Source organism: Elephantulus edwardii, unplaced genomic scaffold (assembly GCF_000299155.1).
Source record: "Elephantulus edwardii isolate Elephantulus edwardi_28Jun2011 unplaced genomic scaffold, EleEdw1.0 scaffold00041, whole genome shotgun sequence".
NCBI classification, from domain to species: domain Eukaryota; kingdom Metazoa; phylum Chordata; class Mammalia; order Macroscelidea; family Macroscelididae; genus Elephantulus; species Elephantulus edwardii.
In genome coordinates this window covers 2,821,211-2,840,115 of record NW_006399791.1, presented here as the reverse complement: position 1 = coordinate 2,840,115, position 18,905 = coordinate 2,821,211, and the positions used below count along the sequence as shown (strand labels likewise).

Below are 18,905 nucleotides of genomic sequence, written 5' to 3'. Positions count from 1 at the left end.
GACAACCTAATCAAAAGTGATAATTTAACAAACTGCATTGTTAGGGAGAGAAGAAAAGATTTGGAATGCTTATTTCTTTAATTTAGGGAGCTCTGATGGCAGAGTCTGGAAAGAGTCACACTGCTAAGCCAAAGAGGTGTCCTCTCTAGTGACTCAAATCCACCAAATGTGCCACAGCCAGCTTCCTCCCATGTGATTTACAGCCTCTGAAAACCCCCTGGATGGTCAGCTATGAGTTGGTTTCCACTTAACAGTAATGAGATGAGATGATAAGTCTTTGGTGGAAGAGGGAAGGGAAAATGAAAAGTACTAAGAAGATAGCCAGGGCCATAGGCGAGCCTTCCTGTACAGATTTGTAGTGGAATTGACCAGCTAAAGTGGAAGACTTTGGAGGCCAAAGGTGCAGCAATAGAGGAGGCAACATTAGGACACCTGCAGAGTGTGTGCAGAAGCCATTGTTTTAAAACCAACCTAACTTTTTATTATCACAATTTACAGTGATAGTGTTGCCTTCAAGTACAACTCAGAGATCCTGTGAACAATAGATCTGAACCCTGCCCTGTCCTGCGCCATCCTCATCATCTCTGACACACTCAAGCCCATTGCTAGTTACTGTGTCAGTCACCTGGTTGAGGGTCTTCCTCTTCTCTGCCATCGTGCCGCTTTGCTAAGCATGATGGCCCTCTCCAGGGATTAGCCTCTACTAGTAACATGCCCAGAGTATGCAAGTTGAAGCTTTATCATCTTTGCCTCCAAGGAGCACTCTGGCTGCACTTTCTCTAAGACATAATTTATTTGTTCTTTTGCAGTCAGTGGGATTTAGTGCTCTTCTCTAACACCACAATTCAAAGGCATCAATTCCTCTATCATCCTTATTCACTGGTCAGCTCTCAGACGCATAGCAAGTGATTGCAAAGACCATGGCCTGAATCAGGTACACCTTAGTCCTCAGTCTATCATCATTGCTCCTCAATAATTTGGAGAGCTCTCTGACTGCAGACTTTCCCAGTGCAATACTTCGGATCTCCTGACTGCTGATACCAAATACATTGAGTGTGGATCGAAGTAATGAAATTATTGAGAGTTTCAATCTTTTGCCCATCTAGCATGACACTGCCTATCAGTCTAGTGGTAAAGATTTTTATTTTCTTGACATGGATTGCAGTCCACATTGAAGGCTGCATTGTTTAATCTTCTGCAGAAAGCACTTCAAGTTCTCCTCACTTTCAGTAAGCAAGGTTGTGTCATCTGCATAATGAAAGTTATTAATGAGTCTTCCTCCAATCGTGATGCTACATCATTCTTCATAGAATCCTGCTTCTTGAACAAGTTGCTCCACATACAGATTGGATAGGTAGGGAGAAAGGATACAACCCCAGGGAACATCTGTCTTAATTTTAAACCATGGATTGTTCTCTTCCTCTGCTCGCACAATAATTTCTTGGTCTAGGTACAGATTTTGCACGAACATAGTTAAATATTCTGAGATTCCCATTCTTCTCAATGTTAGCCATACTTTGTTGTGATCCACATAGTCATATTCTTTTGCACAGTCAGTAAAGCACAAATATTATTTTGCTTTCAGCCAGGATCCATCTGATATCTCATATCCCTGCTGCCATGACCTCTTTTAAATCCAGCTTGAACATTTGGCAGTTCTACTGTTCTAGCCATTTTTTAGTGATCTTCAGCAGTATTTTGCTTACATATGATATTAATGATATTGTTTGATAATTTCCACATTCTGTTGGATCACCTTTCTTAGCAATGGGAACAAATATGGATCTCTTCCAGTCAGCCAGCCAAGTAATAGTTTTCCAAATTTCCTGTATAGACTGGTGAGCACATCCAGGGCTACGTCTGTCTTTTCAAACATGTCAGTTAGTACCCCATAGATTCCTGGGGCCCTGTATTTTGCCACTGTCTTTAATGCAGCTTGAACGTCTTCCTTCATTACCATTGACTCTTGATCACATTGTACTTCCTGAAATATTTCCATTTAGGCCAATTTTTTTTTTTGGTCCAATGATTCTGTGTATTTCCTCCATCATCTTTTTATGTTTCCTGGATCAGTCAAGAGTTCGCCTACAGCATCTCTAAGTATTGCAAATCGAAGCTTGAATTTGTTTTTCAGTTTTTTTCCTTGAGAAATGCTGAGCGAGTTCTTCCCTTTTTATTCTCCAAGTCTAGGTTTCTGCACATTACATTATAGTAGTTTGCTTTGTCTTCTAGAGCTGCCCTTTTAAATCTTCTCTTCAGCATCTCTTTGTTGTGGCTTCTTGACATACTAGTGCAATTTTCAGAGTTTCGTCTGACATTCATTTTGGTTTTTCTTTCTCCTCTGTCTTTGCAATGACTTTTTTGTTCTCTTCATGGATAATATCCTTGGTATCATCCAACAACCCAACAACTCATCTGGTCTTCAATCACTGCCAATCAGTGCTTCCAAACCTCTTCTTAAGATGATTTTTAAATTCAAGTAGAATAGATCTAAGATCATATTTGGTTCTTGTGGACTTCTTTTAATTTTCTTCAGCTTCAGTTTAAACTGAGTAATTGATGGTCTGTTCCACAGTCAGCACTTGGCCTGCTTTTGACTGCTGAGGTTGTGGTCCAGCAGTTTCTTCCACACATAAAGTCAGTCTGAGTCCTCTGCAGTCTTACCTGTTGAGGTCTAATTGTAGTCACCATAGGTGTTTTTTGAAAAAGCACTGAAGAGCAACTGTGTCAGTCTGGAGACTAAGATGTATTAGATACAGGCCATGGTCTTAGCAATCAATTGCTATGCATTAGAGAGCTAGGCAATGACTAGGGATGATAGGAGAATTGTTGCCTTTGAGCTGTGCTGTTGGATAAGAGAATTTTGTATACCATGGACTCCTAAGAGAACAAACAGGTTCATCCTAGGGATGGTTAAATCAGACTTCTCCTTGGAGGTAAGGATTCTGAAGCTTCTTCTGACATACTTTGGACATGTTGCAAGAAAGAATCAGTCCTTGGAGAGGGACATCATATTTGGGAAGGTGGAGGGATAGCATAGGAGAGGAAAACCCTCGATGAGATGGATTGATTCAGTGACTGGGTAATGGGGGTGGGTGTGTCAGAGACAATAAAATTGGCTCAGGATAGAGCAGGGTTTAGGGCTGTTATACATAGGGTTGCTATGAGTCGCAGGTGACTCGACAGCACATAACAACAGCATTTGCAATGAGTAAATCATCAAACATGCAAAATTCAGTCATTCTGTTTCTTGCCTCCAAGTTTTGAATTCCAGTCATCAGTTACCATTAACACATCTTAATTGTATATTTGGTCAGTTTTGGACAGCAAAATTTTATAAAAATCTTCAATTTCCTCCTCTTTGGTTTTAGCTTTTAGTGCATATATTTGAATAAAGGTTGTATTAACAGGTGTCCTTGTATGCATCCTATCCTTCAGGATGGAACTTGAAATTGTCGTCTTCATTTTGAATGCAATACCATTCTTACAGTAGCCAAAGCCAGTCCATCTCATCTCCCTGATAGAATGCTGATGTTCATGCTATTTCATTTTTCACAAGTTCTAGTTTTCCAGCATTCATACTCCAGTCATTTCATGTTCTAACTATTAAAGATATTTGCAGCTGTTTCTCCTCATTTCGATTGACTTCCACTCTGGGCTCGACCTCTAATAGTAATTAGAGAGGTAGATACCAATGTAGTAGTTTATAGTGAATGTACATGATCTCATATCTTCTACTTTTGTCATGGAAGTTTGTGATGTTAGTGGAAGAAGCATGGGCTTTAAAGTCAGACAGACCTGATTTAGACAATAATCCTGCCACTTACTTTCATCTGAAATAAGGGGTGTTAAATACCTAATCTAGGGTCAAACACTGGCAAGCTCTCATTAGTGTAGAGAGTACTTTGTCATTCTCTGAGTCTGTACCTGTAAAAAGAGCAAGGGGACATATGGAGACAGCCATATCTGACCTTTACCAACTTCACAAAGGGGAACTGTCCCTGTCAACAGCATCAGCAACACAAAACCAATTCCTATGAGGTCAGACATGTCCCTCACACTCCCATAGCTCTTTCTACTCATCTTAATACTAATCTTACTGCTTTACTGTGCCCAGAATCTGATAGGTCACAGAACCATATTGGGGAAGTTAAAACTTTGTAATCCAGGTTAATAGCAGAATTTGGTCAAGAAAGTTTCCTAAATGTGCTCGCAGGTCACCTCAGCTTTGACCCTTACAGCATAGGGCCAATGTTACGAAGTTCTCACCTGTGCCAGTAATGAATTTGTCCCCTACCACTAGTTGTCCAACAAACTTGGGAAAATGCTCTTTAGCTCTGATTCTGTTCCTGGTGGGTAGCAGTCCCAGGGTAGCACCATCTCCTCTTGGTTCTTTGGTTTGCTTATGTCTGTTGCTCTGAAAAGACACATCGCATTCTTTCTCTTGTTTCTTCTTTGATGGTGGGGAAATCTCCTAATTCTGCTGCTGGGTTCACCTAGTTTAGCGGTGAGATTAGCCAGTCCTCTTATGGACTGGTAAGATAGCCATTCCCTTTGTGAATAGGCTAACTGACTCTATTTACATATTCCCACCCACCCACCTTGCAAAGTAAAGTTTAGTGGCTAGAAAAGTGATTTTTCAGTAATAAACTCCACAGTACCACATGGGCGCTCTGGTAGGAAGTGGCCCTATATTCTCAAAGGCAAGCAGTTCAAATCCACCAGCTACTTCACGAGGGCATGGGTGTTCTCCCCTCATGTGATTAACTACTTTTGAAAACCTGCTGGAGGGTCAGCTATGGGTCGGTTCCGACTAAATAGTATTCCACACAGCAACCACAATACTACAGTCATTTTAACATGCTCTCGTATTGCACTGAGCCTCAGGCAAATAATTCAGGGTCTTTGAACAAAACTCATGGTTTCAGGTAAGTGCTGAGTGTCCTTTCTCCAGAATATTTTTAAATGAATTCTTTAAATTTAAATGGTAAAGGAAAACTGGAGTAATTGAATGAGACATTTCTTTTCAAAAGAAAATTTAAAATTTATGATTAAATGAGTCAGACAATAAAGAAGGGTGACACTTAAAAAAAAAAACCCAAAACAAAAAAAACACCAAAGACAAAACACAGCTGACTTTGAGTAGGGCAAATTTCATTTGAATTCCCTAAGTTCAAATTACCTAGATTGATGCAAGTAGATGTGCCAGTTCATGGCTCAACATTGTGTCTACTTTTCCTCTGAAAATTCAAACAGGTCCCACTTGTTCTTAATTCTTGATAGAACTAAGGTTAGTGGTCTTCTGATTTAAGTTACTTTGTTTTTGTTTTGGTCAAGGCAAACTCACCCTTTTAAGCAGTGATTTGCAGTGCAGTATTTTTTCTGTACATTTTTTTATCTGTTTAATATCTGATAGATTGTTACTGTATTTCATTATGTAAGAAATAATAGCCCTAAAACCTATGAGTTATTTGTTAATCTTCCAGCTTATGGCTAGGAATTTCCCATCTATCTAAATTTCCAGCCTTTTAGGTGTGGTTTTTGACATTCTACTTTCACATGAGAGCTTATATCATTGAGAATTAAGAGTGGGTGTGTTTTTTAAAAAAGCAACTCCTGAAGAATGATATGTCTGTAATATAAATGTACTGCTGATGTTCCTAATGAAAACATCATTACAGAGCCCTCCACCATAGATTTTAGTAATCAGATGTTTGATTGAGGGCAGTGGAGCTAGTGATAAGTGGAACAGGAAGAGATTCGTTCTACTTCAGTGTAATGACCTTCAGAAGTGAGACACTTAACTTTACTGATACTGGTTTTCCTGAAAACTGTCTGTAGAACTGAGACACTTAACAATGATAGGTCACTCATCTCATGAAGATACCCTTGATCCACACTAGGGCATAAGAACTGGGACATAGCATGTTTGATCCCAGAACATGGGGCAGGTAGAGCCAAAGGCATCCCTGGGCCTACAGATCTAAAGCAGACCTTCAAAGCTCTTGTGGTGACATCATCATTGGAAGACTTACACAACGGAATTCATGATTTCTGTTGTTTGTTTAAAAAATATCTCTTTAAGTTCTCATCATTTCCTAAATGTCAGGTTGGTTGGTTAGGAAACAGATAAGACTCTTCTGATAAAGGGAAAAGGCGGAAGGGCCTTTCTGTTTTGTCTGAGTCTTAGAAGCAGGCCACACTGATGAAAGGAGCAGCGTGCCCTTTCCCAACACTGATGTCTAAGGAGGGAGTCATACTCCTTCCTTTACAGACATGACTGAGATGGTGCACACATCACTTTATTCCCCAGTGCCTAGAACTGGTCACGTGGCCGTATTTGACATGGCCACACCCAACCAGGAGACCAAGAAATGCAGGTTTTAACTATCAGGGAACAGCAAATTAGGATCCATTGGTTGGGTTGAAATACAGCCTTACCCATCCATTTGCCTATTTTTCTGTGGCTATGATTGGACTTAAGTTGTAACAGAGACTGTCCCACTTGGAAAGCCTAAAGCATTTCCTGTCTGGTCCTTCATAGAAAGTGTCTATAACTCTTCCCACAGAAACACCGCCACCTCCAACTTAGGGAGCATGTACCCACCTGAGACTAGTTGGATATTTAAGGACAGTTTAAATAACTTGATAGAGAAATAGCAAGGTGTTACTGTACGGATTGTTTCTGGGGGTTTTAAGATACTATTTTATAGAGATTTTGGTGAAGTTAAGTTCCTAGTTGACAGTTTTTACACAGATTGTTGGGTTGACATTCATTACATTTATCACAGTATGTCAGCATTCTTATTGTGTTCTCTTTGTTCTGTTCCTCTGATTTCTCTGCCCCCTAATCTCATCTCTGCTTTCGAGTCATCATTGATCTTTTGGTATCACACTGCTGGCTTTTAAGTAGAGCCCCTAATCCTTTATTTTGTCTGGACTCTCTTAGTTCACTAAAGGGTGACCTCAGGGGATAGTCTCAGTTCCAGGTCTTGGGGTAACTGTCCCAGGGTGCTAGTGTCAGGGAGTCCTCTGTTCTCTACTGTTTCAGTTTGTCTGGATTTTTTCCTTTGTATCCTTTTTTTTTTAACTTAAGAATTTGAGTTCTGCTTCCATTTGTCTTTTGTTCTATCCAGGACCATCTATTAGGACTCTGGACAGAACAGTCAGTGAGTAGTCGGGTACCATCGAGCTCTTCCACTCTCAGAATAGAGGCTGTGTTTGTATACACCTGGCTCTGTGCTTTTCATTCCCTTTTTACAGTTGGTCTTGGCCAGTGGAGACCCGTAGCTGTTTTTACTCATGTCTCTATGAATGCTATTCACGTCACTAGAATGTAGATCATGACAACTGTCTTGTGCCAATTGACCGTCCCATGAGGGACAAAGCTGTTTCTGGGTTTGGTTATGTCTGTGGTGTATCCTGTTTGTGGCTTCAGGGTTAAACGTGCTCACATTCACATATTTACATGTATCTGTAGATACTTTGATTTGTTCTCCTTAGGAACACACCTGGACCTCCCATTTACCAGCCTGTGTATACTCATCCCCTGTGCTTACACACCATGTTCCCTTTGGCTGTGCTGTGCTCACTAATCCATGTTTGGTGTCTTAGCAAGTCTCTCTAATCTAAGCATACTTTATCCCTCTCACCCCTCTCTCTGCTACCTGACAGGGAGCTCTGGTGGTGTAGGCCTTAGAGAACTGCTGCGAACTGAAAGGCCTCAACTAACTCCTTGGCAGTTCGAATCCACCAGCTGCTCCTTGGAAGAAAGATGGGCATTCTCCTGTAATTCCCTGTGTAGCCTTTGAAAACCTGCTGGAAGGTCCGCTATGACTGGTTTCTATTCAACAGCATTGATGATTTTTTTTAAATCTATTATTGTCTTCTTATAAAAGAGAGATCATAAATTATTTATCCTTCTGTGCCCTCTAGGCCCAACTTTCTCATAATATGTTTTAGGGACTCATCACTGTTCTTCATGGTTGTATAGCCTTCCATTGTGTGTTTGTACCACAGTTTGCTTATCTGTTCATCTGCTGATGGACACTTCGATGGTTTCCATTTGTTTGCTATTGTGAATAAAGCAGCAGTTTGTTTGCATAGTTGTGCATATGTATATCTAAGCCTTTACTTTTAAGTCTCTAGTGTCCACAGGAACCAAGATATGATCTTGAACCAATTCCATCTGAATTTCAAGATTATTTTAAGAATAGGTTTGAAGCATTGAACACCAATGATTGAAGACCAGGTGAGTTGTGGGATGATATCAAGGATATGATCCATGAAGAAAGCAAAAGGTCATTACAAAAGAGAAAGGAAAAAATGTAAATGTATGTCTGAAGAGACTAAAGATTGCACTGGAGCATCGAAAAGCTGAAACAAAAGGAAAACATGTTGAAGTAAAAGAGCTGAACAGAGATTTCAAAGGCCACTTCAGGAGGACATAGCAAATTATTACAATGGAATGTGCAGAGAGCTGGGATTGAGAATAAAAAGGGAAGAACTCATTCTGCATTTCCCAAGCTGACAGAACTGTAATACAAATTTAAGCTTCGTGTCACAATATTGAAAGTTGCTAAGGGCAATATATTGAATGACCCAGAAAGCATCAAAAGAAGATGGAGGGAATACACCAAATCACTATACCAGAAAGAACTGACACTGAAAAATTTCAGGAAGTACCATATGAATAGGAGCCCATGGTAATGAAGGAGGAAGTAGAAGCTGCATTGAAGGCACTAGCAAAATATAAGGCCCCAGGAATCGATGGGATACCAACTGACTTGTCTCAATTAACAGATGCAGCCTTGGATGTGCTCTCCAGTCTATACCAGGAAATTTGGAAGACAGCTCTCTAGCCAACAGATTCAAAGAAGTCTATATTTGCTACCATTCTCAAGAAAAGTGATCCAACTGAATGTGGAAACTATCAAACAATATCATTAATATCATATGCAAGCAAAATACTGCTGAAGATCATTCAAAAATGGCTAGAACTGTACATAGATAGGGAACTGCCATAAGTTTAGAAAGTACTTAGAAGAGGTTGTAGCAAAAGAGGGATATCATTGCTGATGTCATGGCTGAAAGTAAGGAATACCAGAAGAATGTCTATTTGTGCTTTATGAGCTGTGCGAAGACATTGACTGTGTGGATCATAACAAGTTGTGGCTGACATTGAGAAGAATTGGGAATCCCAGAGCACTTGCTTGTGCTCATACATATTGAACCTATACCTGGACCAGGAGGCTGTTGTGCCAACAGAGCAGGGAACACTGCATGATTTAAAATCAAGAAGGGAGCATGTCAGAGTCGGATTTGCTCTCTTTATCTATTCAGTCTGTGTGCTGGGCAAGTTATCCTAGAAGCTGGACCCTATGAAGAGGAGTGTGGCATCAGGATTGGGGGGAGACTCATCAAAAACCTATGTTACACAGATGACACCACCTTGCTTGCTGAAAGTAATGAGGACTTGAAGCACTTGTTGCAGAAGATCAAGGAATGCAGCCTTTTGTATGGATTGCATCTCAATATTAAGAAAACAAAGATTCTTACCACTGGACCAATAGGCAGCATTATGATAGATGGAGAGAAGTCTGAAACTGTCAATAACTTCATCTTGCTTGGATCCACAATTAACACCCTTGGTGCCAGCAGTCAGGAAATAAGGAGACACACTGCACTGTGAAAATCTGTAGTTTGGGACTTCTCTAATTTATTGAGAAATAATTATGTCAGTGTGAGGACTAAAGTGTGTCTGATTCAGGTCAGAGTCTTTCTGATTACTTGCTATGCATCTGAGAGCTGGACAATGAATAAAGATGACAGAAGAATTGACACCTTTGAACTGTGGTGTTGGAGAAGAGCACTGAACATCCCATGGACCGCCAAGAGAACAGATATATCCTGGAGAGGTGCAGCTGGAATGCTCTTTGGAGGCAAGAATGATGAGGCTTCACTTCATATACTGTAGGCATGTTGCTAGGAGGTGTTGTCTTGGAGAAGGACGTGATGCTGGGAAGGGTAGAAGGTCGGTGAAGGAGAAGAAGACCCTCAACCAGGTGGATTGATGCGATAACTACTGCAATGGGCTCTTGTCAGCAAGTGTGAGGATGGCACAGGATAGAACAGGGTTTAGATATTTTGTTCATAGGGTCACTATGAGTCGTACTTGACTCAGAGGCACCTAACAAAAACAAGTGGTATACCTCCAAGAAGCCCCAGTAGTGTTGTGGTTAAAGGTTCTGGTGTCTCATGAAAGTGACTCAGAGGATTTTGCTTTTCGTTAGCATAAATATCTAGAAGTGGAATGCTAGAGAATAAGGTACTTAGGTACTTCTATTTGTAAAATTTTTCAGAAAGCACCATATCATTTTCCTTAATGGTAGTCCCACCAGCCATGAATAAGCCCTCTAATCTCCTTACATCTTCGAAAATAACTTGTTACCTGTTTGGGTTGGTTTGGTTTTGTTTTGTTTTTTAAATCAGTGCCATTTTAGGGTGGATGTGCAGGGGGAAGTGAAGGAAGTAGCTGAGTTAAGATGGTATCTCACCATATTTTGGTTTGCATCTCTTTATTGGCTAATGATCATTGGGAGCACTGATGGTACCATAGGCTAAGCATTTGAAAGCTAAGCAGAGGGTCAGAGGTTCGTACCCACCAGCTGTTCTCAGAAGAAAGATGACACCATCTGCTTCAGATGAAGAGCCTCACAAACCCCACCGGGCAGTCCTGCTCTGCCTTACAGGGGTGCTGGGAGTCACAGCCAACAAAGGACAGTGAGCTTAGTGGAGGTTAATGAAGGAGAATATCGGACGATTGTTGGGGTGAGTAATCAGGTTTTGGTTATGGGAGCTATTACTGATTTTCAATCAGAACGGGGGGGAGAAAAGTTGAAAGTAAATCTGACATACTTAACAATTTTGTTCTTTTTAAATATTAGAATCTTGGCTTAGTTATAGCTTGTTTTTAAAAATGGGTGTCTTAATACATAACTTTAGAGAAAAATCTTGTCAAGGAAAGTTTTGCTCCAGTTTCATACCATCCTCCTGTCATCTTTTTGCCACCTGCCATGGTCCTGTTCCCCAAAGCTTCAAATCGTTGAAAGTCTTAAAAAACTGCATAATAATTAAATGTCATTGATCTTGGCTGTCTCGACTCTCCCCCATAGTTGGGTTTGGAAATAACACAGTTGTTGAGAGCTGGCTTCTCATTCCAAGGCCCCTTTTTTCCCATTTGTATTCTGCCACACCATATAATTTACAATCAAGAGCTTTTGAGAGAAAATGCTTCAAAAAATAGAGAAAATAAAATTACAGGCATTTTCCATGAGGAAACCTTTGGAGTCAGCAATTTCATAATTTCTCTTTCTATGTTTTACCCTTTTATGAAAAAAGAAAGAAAAGCAGCTAATAACAGACACAGAAAGGAAAATATTACCAGGCAGTGCTGTTATGCACGTATGTCAGTATCACCTCAGGATTGGCCATTTAGTACTGAGATTGCCCCACAAGGCAACCACACACAGTTCATCTGGGGTGAGGAAGATGTGATCACAGGATCACATGAAGATGTTTGTTTTGGACAAGAATGTTCCCCACCTGCCAGCCACTGTCACGTGAAAAGTGGGCAGTAATAAGAAAGAAATGGAGCTCCAGTGCATTTTCTGTCTTGATTTTCTCTTTTTAAAAAAAAAAAAAAATTCCCAGGCTAGCACTTGTGGTACCTTTGTATGAGTTAGAAATGGCATCTCTCCCAGCTGTTGACTTATAAAGAATATTCTCCCTCCAGGCAGGTGAGTTCTGGGAAAGCCAGATAGTAGAATGCACCTCCTCCTCCCATGTGGGAGCGCAGCCTTGAAGGCTTTTCTCCACATGGAGAAATCCAAAACCAACCTGTGGCATCCAGGGATTGCTGTGTCCCCTTTTTAGAGCTCATTGGGCATGTGGTGGCAGGTGGCATCAAGGTTTCCAACTGAGATACAGGAGTTGCAGTGCTGAAAACAGAACACCCACCCTGGAGCAAGCGCAGTGGGCCTGGGTCTGGAGTTGAGTATCTGCAGGAGTCCCCCAGGGCAGACAGGCTGACTGTAAGAACTGAATCCAGAACCATGTGGAAACAAACTGAACAAACCTCAGAAGTAGGTCCAGGATGCCAAGTCAAAACTTCTGAAAATCCATGATCTTTGATTTTGTTAAAAGAATAGGACTCTTATCTTAAATTGTCCAGCCTGAGTCTGGCATCTCTCACCTAGCCCCTCATTTCCTTCTCACGGTAGAATTTGTCACTTTTTTAGCAGATTGAAAATATATCACTACTACCACTCAGACATGCTAAGAATGTGTACCTTCTTGATGTTCTATAAAGGATCCACGTCCCAGCTGACTAGGGCAACTTTAAGAAGCCTTAAACTGGTGACATCATAGACTTTTAAAGTAGTCTTTCTGTGGCTGTTCAGATCATTTCTCTGATGTTCTCCGTCCTTCCTCCAGCAAGGACAGGATTATATGACCTCGTAATGGAGGGGAACAGGTGACCTCAGATCCTCATGGTACCCCCTGAATCCTCATTGGTCTGCCATGGGATGGCTTGTCTAGTCCACTATCAGCTGTTTACTAGTGAACAATCTCCTTTCATGTGTTTACTGACTCTGAAAACCCAATGGAGTGTTGGCTATGAGTTATTCTAATTTGATGGCACTGAGGGGAAAGCCACTTTTAGGAAACTTCAGTACTAGTCACTTGCACTCAACAAGTTCCCCACCCACAGCTGCATCTTTGCCCTGTCTCAGCCTTCCTCCCTCAGCACCTCCACATCCCCTCATAGTGTGCTGCCTTACCGTTGCCTGCCTACTTATACAAGTGTTCCAGAACTCTGGAAGAAAGGAAAATACCTATTTTTTTTTAATAAGAACTTTAGCATGCTGTAATCAAGACAGGTATACAGTCGCTCATTCAGTCATCATACGTTGAAACATGCACATACACATAGTAAGGCTTATTGTCCTATGCTTTCAGGTCCCCCGTGACTCACAGTGAGCCTGTGAACAACAGATCTGCACCTTGCCCTGTCTCTCACCACCCTCACAATCTGTACCACGCCTGAGCCCACTGTTACAGTCCCTGTGTCAGCCCTGCTCACTGAGAATCTTCCTCAATTTCACTTACCCTCTGCCTCTTCCAGCATGATGTCTTCTTCCAAAGACTAGCACTTCCTGAACACTCAAAGTTTGTGAGATGGAATTTCACCATCCTAGCCGCTAAGGAACACCTCAGTGGCACCTACTCCAAGACAGGCTTGTTTGTTCCTTTGGCAGTCTGAGACACTCGGTGTTCTCTGCTAGCACCACAGTTCACTGGCACCAGTTCTTCTGTCCTCCTTCATTTTCCAACTTTCAGATACCTAGGAAGCAATTACAAATAGCTTAGCTTGGATCAGGTGCACCCGAGTCTATACATTGGCATCATCTTTAGCACTTTTAGCGAGGTCCTTGATGCCATGTTTCCCAATACAGCGTATCTTGGTTTCTTTTTTATTTTAATTTTATTTTATATTATTAATTTTAATGAACATTTACAGAGATTTTGGATTTCCAGTCATTCGTTGTTGCATTGTATCTTGATTTCTTGACTGCTGCTACTGTGGTTGTTGAATGATCCAGCAGCTTGCCGGTACTATGCTAATGGTACCCTTAGAGGTTTTGCTAATCAAACTAAGGATTGTTGTTGTTGCTGTTGTTAGGTACCATCAAATCAGGTACAACTCAAAGTGACCCTGTGAACAACAGACCTGACCCCTGTCCCATCCTGGACCATCCTCCCTGTCTCTGATACACTTGAGCCAGTTGCTGCAGTCACTGTGTCAATCCATCTCGAGGGGAGTCTTTGCTTTTTCACTGACCCTCCACCCTTCCAAGCATGATGCCCCTTTCCTAGGAATAGCCTTTCCTAGCAACATGTCCCAAGTATGAGAAGCTTTGTCATCCTTGTTTTCAAGGAGCCCTCCAGCTGCACCTTTTCCAAGGCATACCTGTTCGTTCCTTTGGCAGTCAATAGGATACTCAGTTCTCTTCTCCAACACGACTCAAAGACATTCATAATGCTTCTGTCATACTCATCGTCCAGCTCTCAGATGCACAGGATACCTACCCTTAAAAAAAATCATTTTTGTCTTCCCAACACAGAAGCCATGGCAAAGGCCCAAGGTCAGAAGAGAGCTTCAGTTGCTGACAGAGTCCAGGGCGGCCTCTCTTTACAGATGAGCCACACACTTAGCAGCTGGTGGTGGTGAGCAGCCTCTTTGCTTCCTGGAATCTCAGGCTTTGCCTGAAGATTCAGTGAGGTGATAAGTCAAAGTTCTTTGGACAGACGTGGGGTTGGAAAGACCCCTGTTACTGTCACTCTGGTAGTGGGATAGATCATAGGTCAAGAAGCTAATACAACTTACTCAGACTCACACAGCTAGTTTGAAGGGCTTAGTGTGCAGTGAGAATAGTTAGGACATCTGCGTTGTCTGAAATAAAACAGTAAACTACTAAACTGGGTGTGGTATGAAGTCCAAGCAGTCCTTTCCCTCAACTCCCCCCACCCTCAGACCTCAGAGCCTTGATGCAAGACCTACTTTCCAGCCTCCTTGATCCCTCCTCCCCTTTCTTCCTGATACCCCTGCTGACTCCTTGGTTCTGTTGCTGGCTCATTTAGCTGTTTCTGAGTTTCCTTCCCTGGAAATGAGAAGTTTGCTAAATTAGACTGCAGAGGAACTCCCAGTACAATATACATTATACCACTGGATCTGGCAGGACCCCAGCAAGCTGCCAATACTATGCTAATGGTGCCCAGAGAGGGTTTGCTAATCGCTTTGTACCATTAGACCCTGCTGAGGTTTGGGCCCTCATATCAAGCATGTCATCCTGCTGCAACCTCAGGGCGCCAATTCTGCACTCTTTCATGCTTAATGTGATTGTAGTTCAGGGGTGGGGGTCAAGAGGGAGCAGAGCTGTGTCCCTCCAGGGGATTGGGAGCAACACACAGCAGGCTGTAGCTCTTGGAGCAGGTCATTTTTTTCAGCCTTCAGATCCTGACCATCTGATAAAACCACAGCAGGGGCACCAGCCACCCAGGCTCCCCAATCCCCAGTTTTGCTGTCCTTGGGCTCATGATCCTGCTCCTGGGTTCTGAGACAGCACTAAGGGGGTGGGGTGTGCTTTACTGCTTCCCAGACAGGGCACTCTGCGTGACTGGATGAATTCATTCGGTCCTCACACAGGCAAATGAGAGTGGCCTCTTCATACTCCAACTTACAGGTGGCAGGGTGAGGCACACGATGGTTCAAAAGAACTTGGCCATGATCATACCACCATGTGGGGAAGCAGCCTGACTCCAGAGCCAGCGTGGTGACCTGCGTGCTACCCACACTCCACCTCTGTGACTGCTCCTGGCTTTGGAGAAGCGCCACACTCCCCTCTGGCTCTTGTCACCTCCGCATTTTGTTTGGCTGTTTCCTTGCATGAAGAGCAGAAACCACAGCCTGACTCCCTCTCACATTAGCAATGCATAGTAACCAGTTTATAAAGCCATTCACATACGTGCTTTCTTATTGATGTTGAGGATTTTTCCCTAATCCCCTCAAGAGTTGGACTCTAAAAAGAGAATTACAGCTTATGGATGACTGCCTTTTTAAATCTTGATGTGTTTACAGATTCACAGGAAGTTACCCCAAAGGCAGAGGGAGGTCCTTTGCCCCCTTCAGCCCCCAACACAGCGTTAGCACCGTGTATCACTGTACAGTGTCAGCACAGGGGAATCGACAGGGTCTAGTCCACAGACCTTACTCCTATGCACTTGATTTAACTAGGACCATTGGGCAGCATATGCTATGAATACATACCATCCTCATGGTGCCCACCTTCTTGGTGTGGGAAGACAGCAGGCTTTGGGACCGGGCAAACATCATGGCAGTTACTTCACCAAGTGATTTTCATACAGTGTCCCTCCACTTTTCACAACAACCTATAGTGTGTGTTTTTACCTACAGGCTACATGATGCTGTACCAGTATTTTGGGCAGGTGTGTTGACAGAGTGACAGGTGATGCCAACAACAATCCAGCTACCCTTTCTCCTGTTCTGTACATTCACTGGTGTGTGTGTGTGTGTGTGTGTGTGTGTTTCACTTCCTAGTTTTAGAAGTGGATCACTGGACCTTTCTTTGTAGTATGTCTTCGTTTGCAAGCTAATTACCATGTGGGATCCTTGTTGGTATTTGAAATAACAGCAGCTTAGGTTCTAGCAACATGGCCACTTAGATACAACAGAATGACAGGCAGGCATGGATAATTCTATGTCATCCTGTCACATAAAACTTTGGGTAACTTTCACCAGAGTCAAGATGCAGAACTACCCCATCACCACCATAAGGCTCCCCCATGCTTCCCTCTTACAGCTCTTCCTGCCTGCTTGCAATGGACGAGTGTGCTTTGACCATTGAGTCAGCTTTGGATGGCAGCACGCCCAGTGCAGCCCCAGGCCCCGAGTCTTCACTGATTCTGCCTGGCTGGTGGCATGGTAGACATTCCCTGGCTGTAAATACTCTGGGATGAGCCTCGGTATCGTGGCCCATTGTCTTGTGTATCTGAATTAAGTCTTGGGGACCTTTTATACCCATAAATCACAGTGCACTCCCAGTGACCCTGACCCTGACTCAGGGAAAGCCCTCCTGAGGTTGCCAGGTCCAAAGCAGTGGACTTACTCTTGCCATGGTGCCTTGGTCTGAATTCCATCTGGTAACCCTTGTCTGCTGTTCTGCTCACAGCCATTTCTGTCACTTTCCCTGAGCCACCAGCTGAGATTCTGCTGCAGAACACCCACCCTCGAAGCCGGCCAGCACCACCAAAACTTCTACTAACTGCTGAGCAAAACCTATCTAGCACTGCTGGCCACTCTTTTTTCTTTTTAAATAAAATTTGTAATTTATATTTGTTTACTTATAAAGTCCGTATACATTGTTTTTTACACCAAATCTTTCCCATTTCCTTTACCCACTCCTCCCTCCACGATCAGATTGTGTGACCCTATAATTAACAAACTGTGTGACCCTATAATTAACACACACACACACACACACACACACCCCGCCCATCCGCATCTCTGTTCCCCTCTCCCCTCCTTGGATCCTCGTGCATTGTTCTACAATAATGATCTTACTCAGTTATTTGTCCTTACAGAACTGAGCTCACTCACCTAATGTTCTCCAGTCCCTCCCAAGTTAGGTAGTAATTTACAAAATCATTGCTCCTGCATGCTGTGTCGTATTCCATCATGTAAATGTACCATTATTTCTCAATCCATTCTATTGTGGTTGGACATTTGGACTGTTTCCTTATTCTTGCAATAGTGAATAATTCTACTATGAACATTGGTGTACAAGTCTCCATTTGTACCTCAGTTCTCATTTTCTTGGTATATTCCAAGCAGTGGAATAGCTGGGTCATAGGGAATTTTTATATTCAGCTTTCTGAGGAAACGTGCTGACCACTCTTAATTCGTACATTCCCCTCTTTAGGCCTCATTTTCTTTTCACTGAAAAGGTATTTTTTTTTTTAGTTCTTCATTGAGGGTAAGGATGTGTGTGTGTGTGTGTGTGTGTGTGTGAGAGAGAGAGAGAGAGAGAGAGAAGCAGGGCACTGGGCATGTGTGCAGTCTTCTCTCTTGGGTCAGAAGTCCTTCCTAAAGTCCAGGTTCAGATTTCCTTGAGTTTCACGTTATCTGCTGGTTCTGGAAGGGCCGAGCCCCTCATCCCTGTCTGACTTCCAGACTAACCTTCTCACAGTTTCTTTTACTTCCCTACATGGCTGCTCTCCCTTCTCCTCAAAGAGCTGACTCAGAGAGAAGCTGCACCCAGCATGCCTTTCCCTGGGCTGTGTTAGTCCTCAGCATAAAAGTAGTAAGTGTGTAATTTCCGAGAAAAGACCAGGACACTGCTTCCATCTGCCCCTCACCTGGGCTAAATACCCGGTCCTGGCTCATCCCGGTTCATTAGGACACTGCGTTGAATTTGGGATCAAAAGCTCGAAGTATTCTAGAATGAGCTTGCACATGTTGATCTTTGCTGCAAACAAAAGCAGAATGATTTTTTAAAAAGACAGTTACACTCAGCAGTGTCCTATTGGGGTTTTTTATTCAGAATTAATCCCATCTTTTACTTATGGAATAGCCCTAGGAACAAAGAATATGTCACAAATTGTGTTGTCTACTTACCTTTGTCCACTTCATCCATGCGTCTCCATGTTTGTTGCTTATTATTCCTAACAAGCTTACCTGCAGTTGCTTACCTTTTTCCTTCATTGGTTAGGTGTGAGAATCAGGGAGCTCAGTATACAGGGGGTAAAATGAAAGTGTGTTTGCTAACTGAGTCCATTCTGTCCCTCTTCTCACAAGGTTATCCCCAGCGACCCGTTTTGGGTGCCGACCACGGAGGAGGAGTACTTGCACTTTGGGGAGAAGGCCGATTCCGAGAACCAGGCGCGGAAGTACATGAACGCTGTGCGGAAGCGGAAAGGCCTCTATGTGGAGGAGAAGATTGTGGAGCACGCGGAGAAGCAGAGAACACTCAGCAAGAATAAGTAACTGCTGCTGCTGCTGCTGCTGCTGCTGCTGCTGCAGGTGGATTCCTTCCTGACTCACGAATTAAGAGAGTCTCTTCAGGGCCCGAGATGAGGAAAGCGTCCTCGTGATCCTTCACCTTGTGCATTCGACTTCAATAAAGTTGAGCCGTATAAATATTTTAAGGATGGTAGAGTTTTCAGAGAGTCTTTTTTATCGATTCTGGTGCCAGGCAAGAAGTTGAGTATTGCACCGGTAGCAGATCACACCACCTTTGATGTGCTGTGGAAAGAGCAGCCTGTTT

At 42.8% G+C, this 18,905-nt stretch overlaps 1 protein-coding gene across 2 annotated transcripts in view; it reads left to right on the top strand.

The window, feature by feature from the left end:
* Positions 1–18,625, top strand: part of EFTUD1 (elongation factor Tu GTP binding domain containing 1) — a 231,874-nt gene extending 213,249 nt beyond the window's left edge. For both annotated transcript variants that reach the window (XM_006885125.1, XM_006885124.1), the window contains one exon: positions 18,437–18,625. In XM_006885125.1, coding sequence (XP_006885187.1) covers positions 18,437–18,625 — 189 coding nt within the window. The remainder of the gene's footprint in view (positions 1–18,436) is intronic.
* The last annotated feature ends 280 nt before the right edge of the window (positions 18,626–18,905 follow it).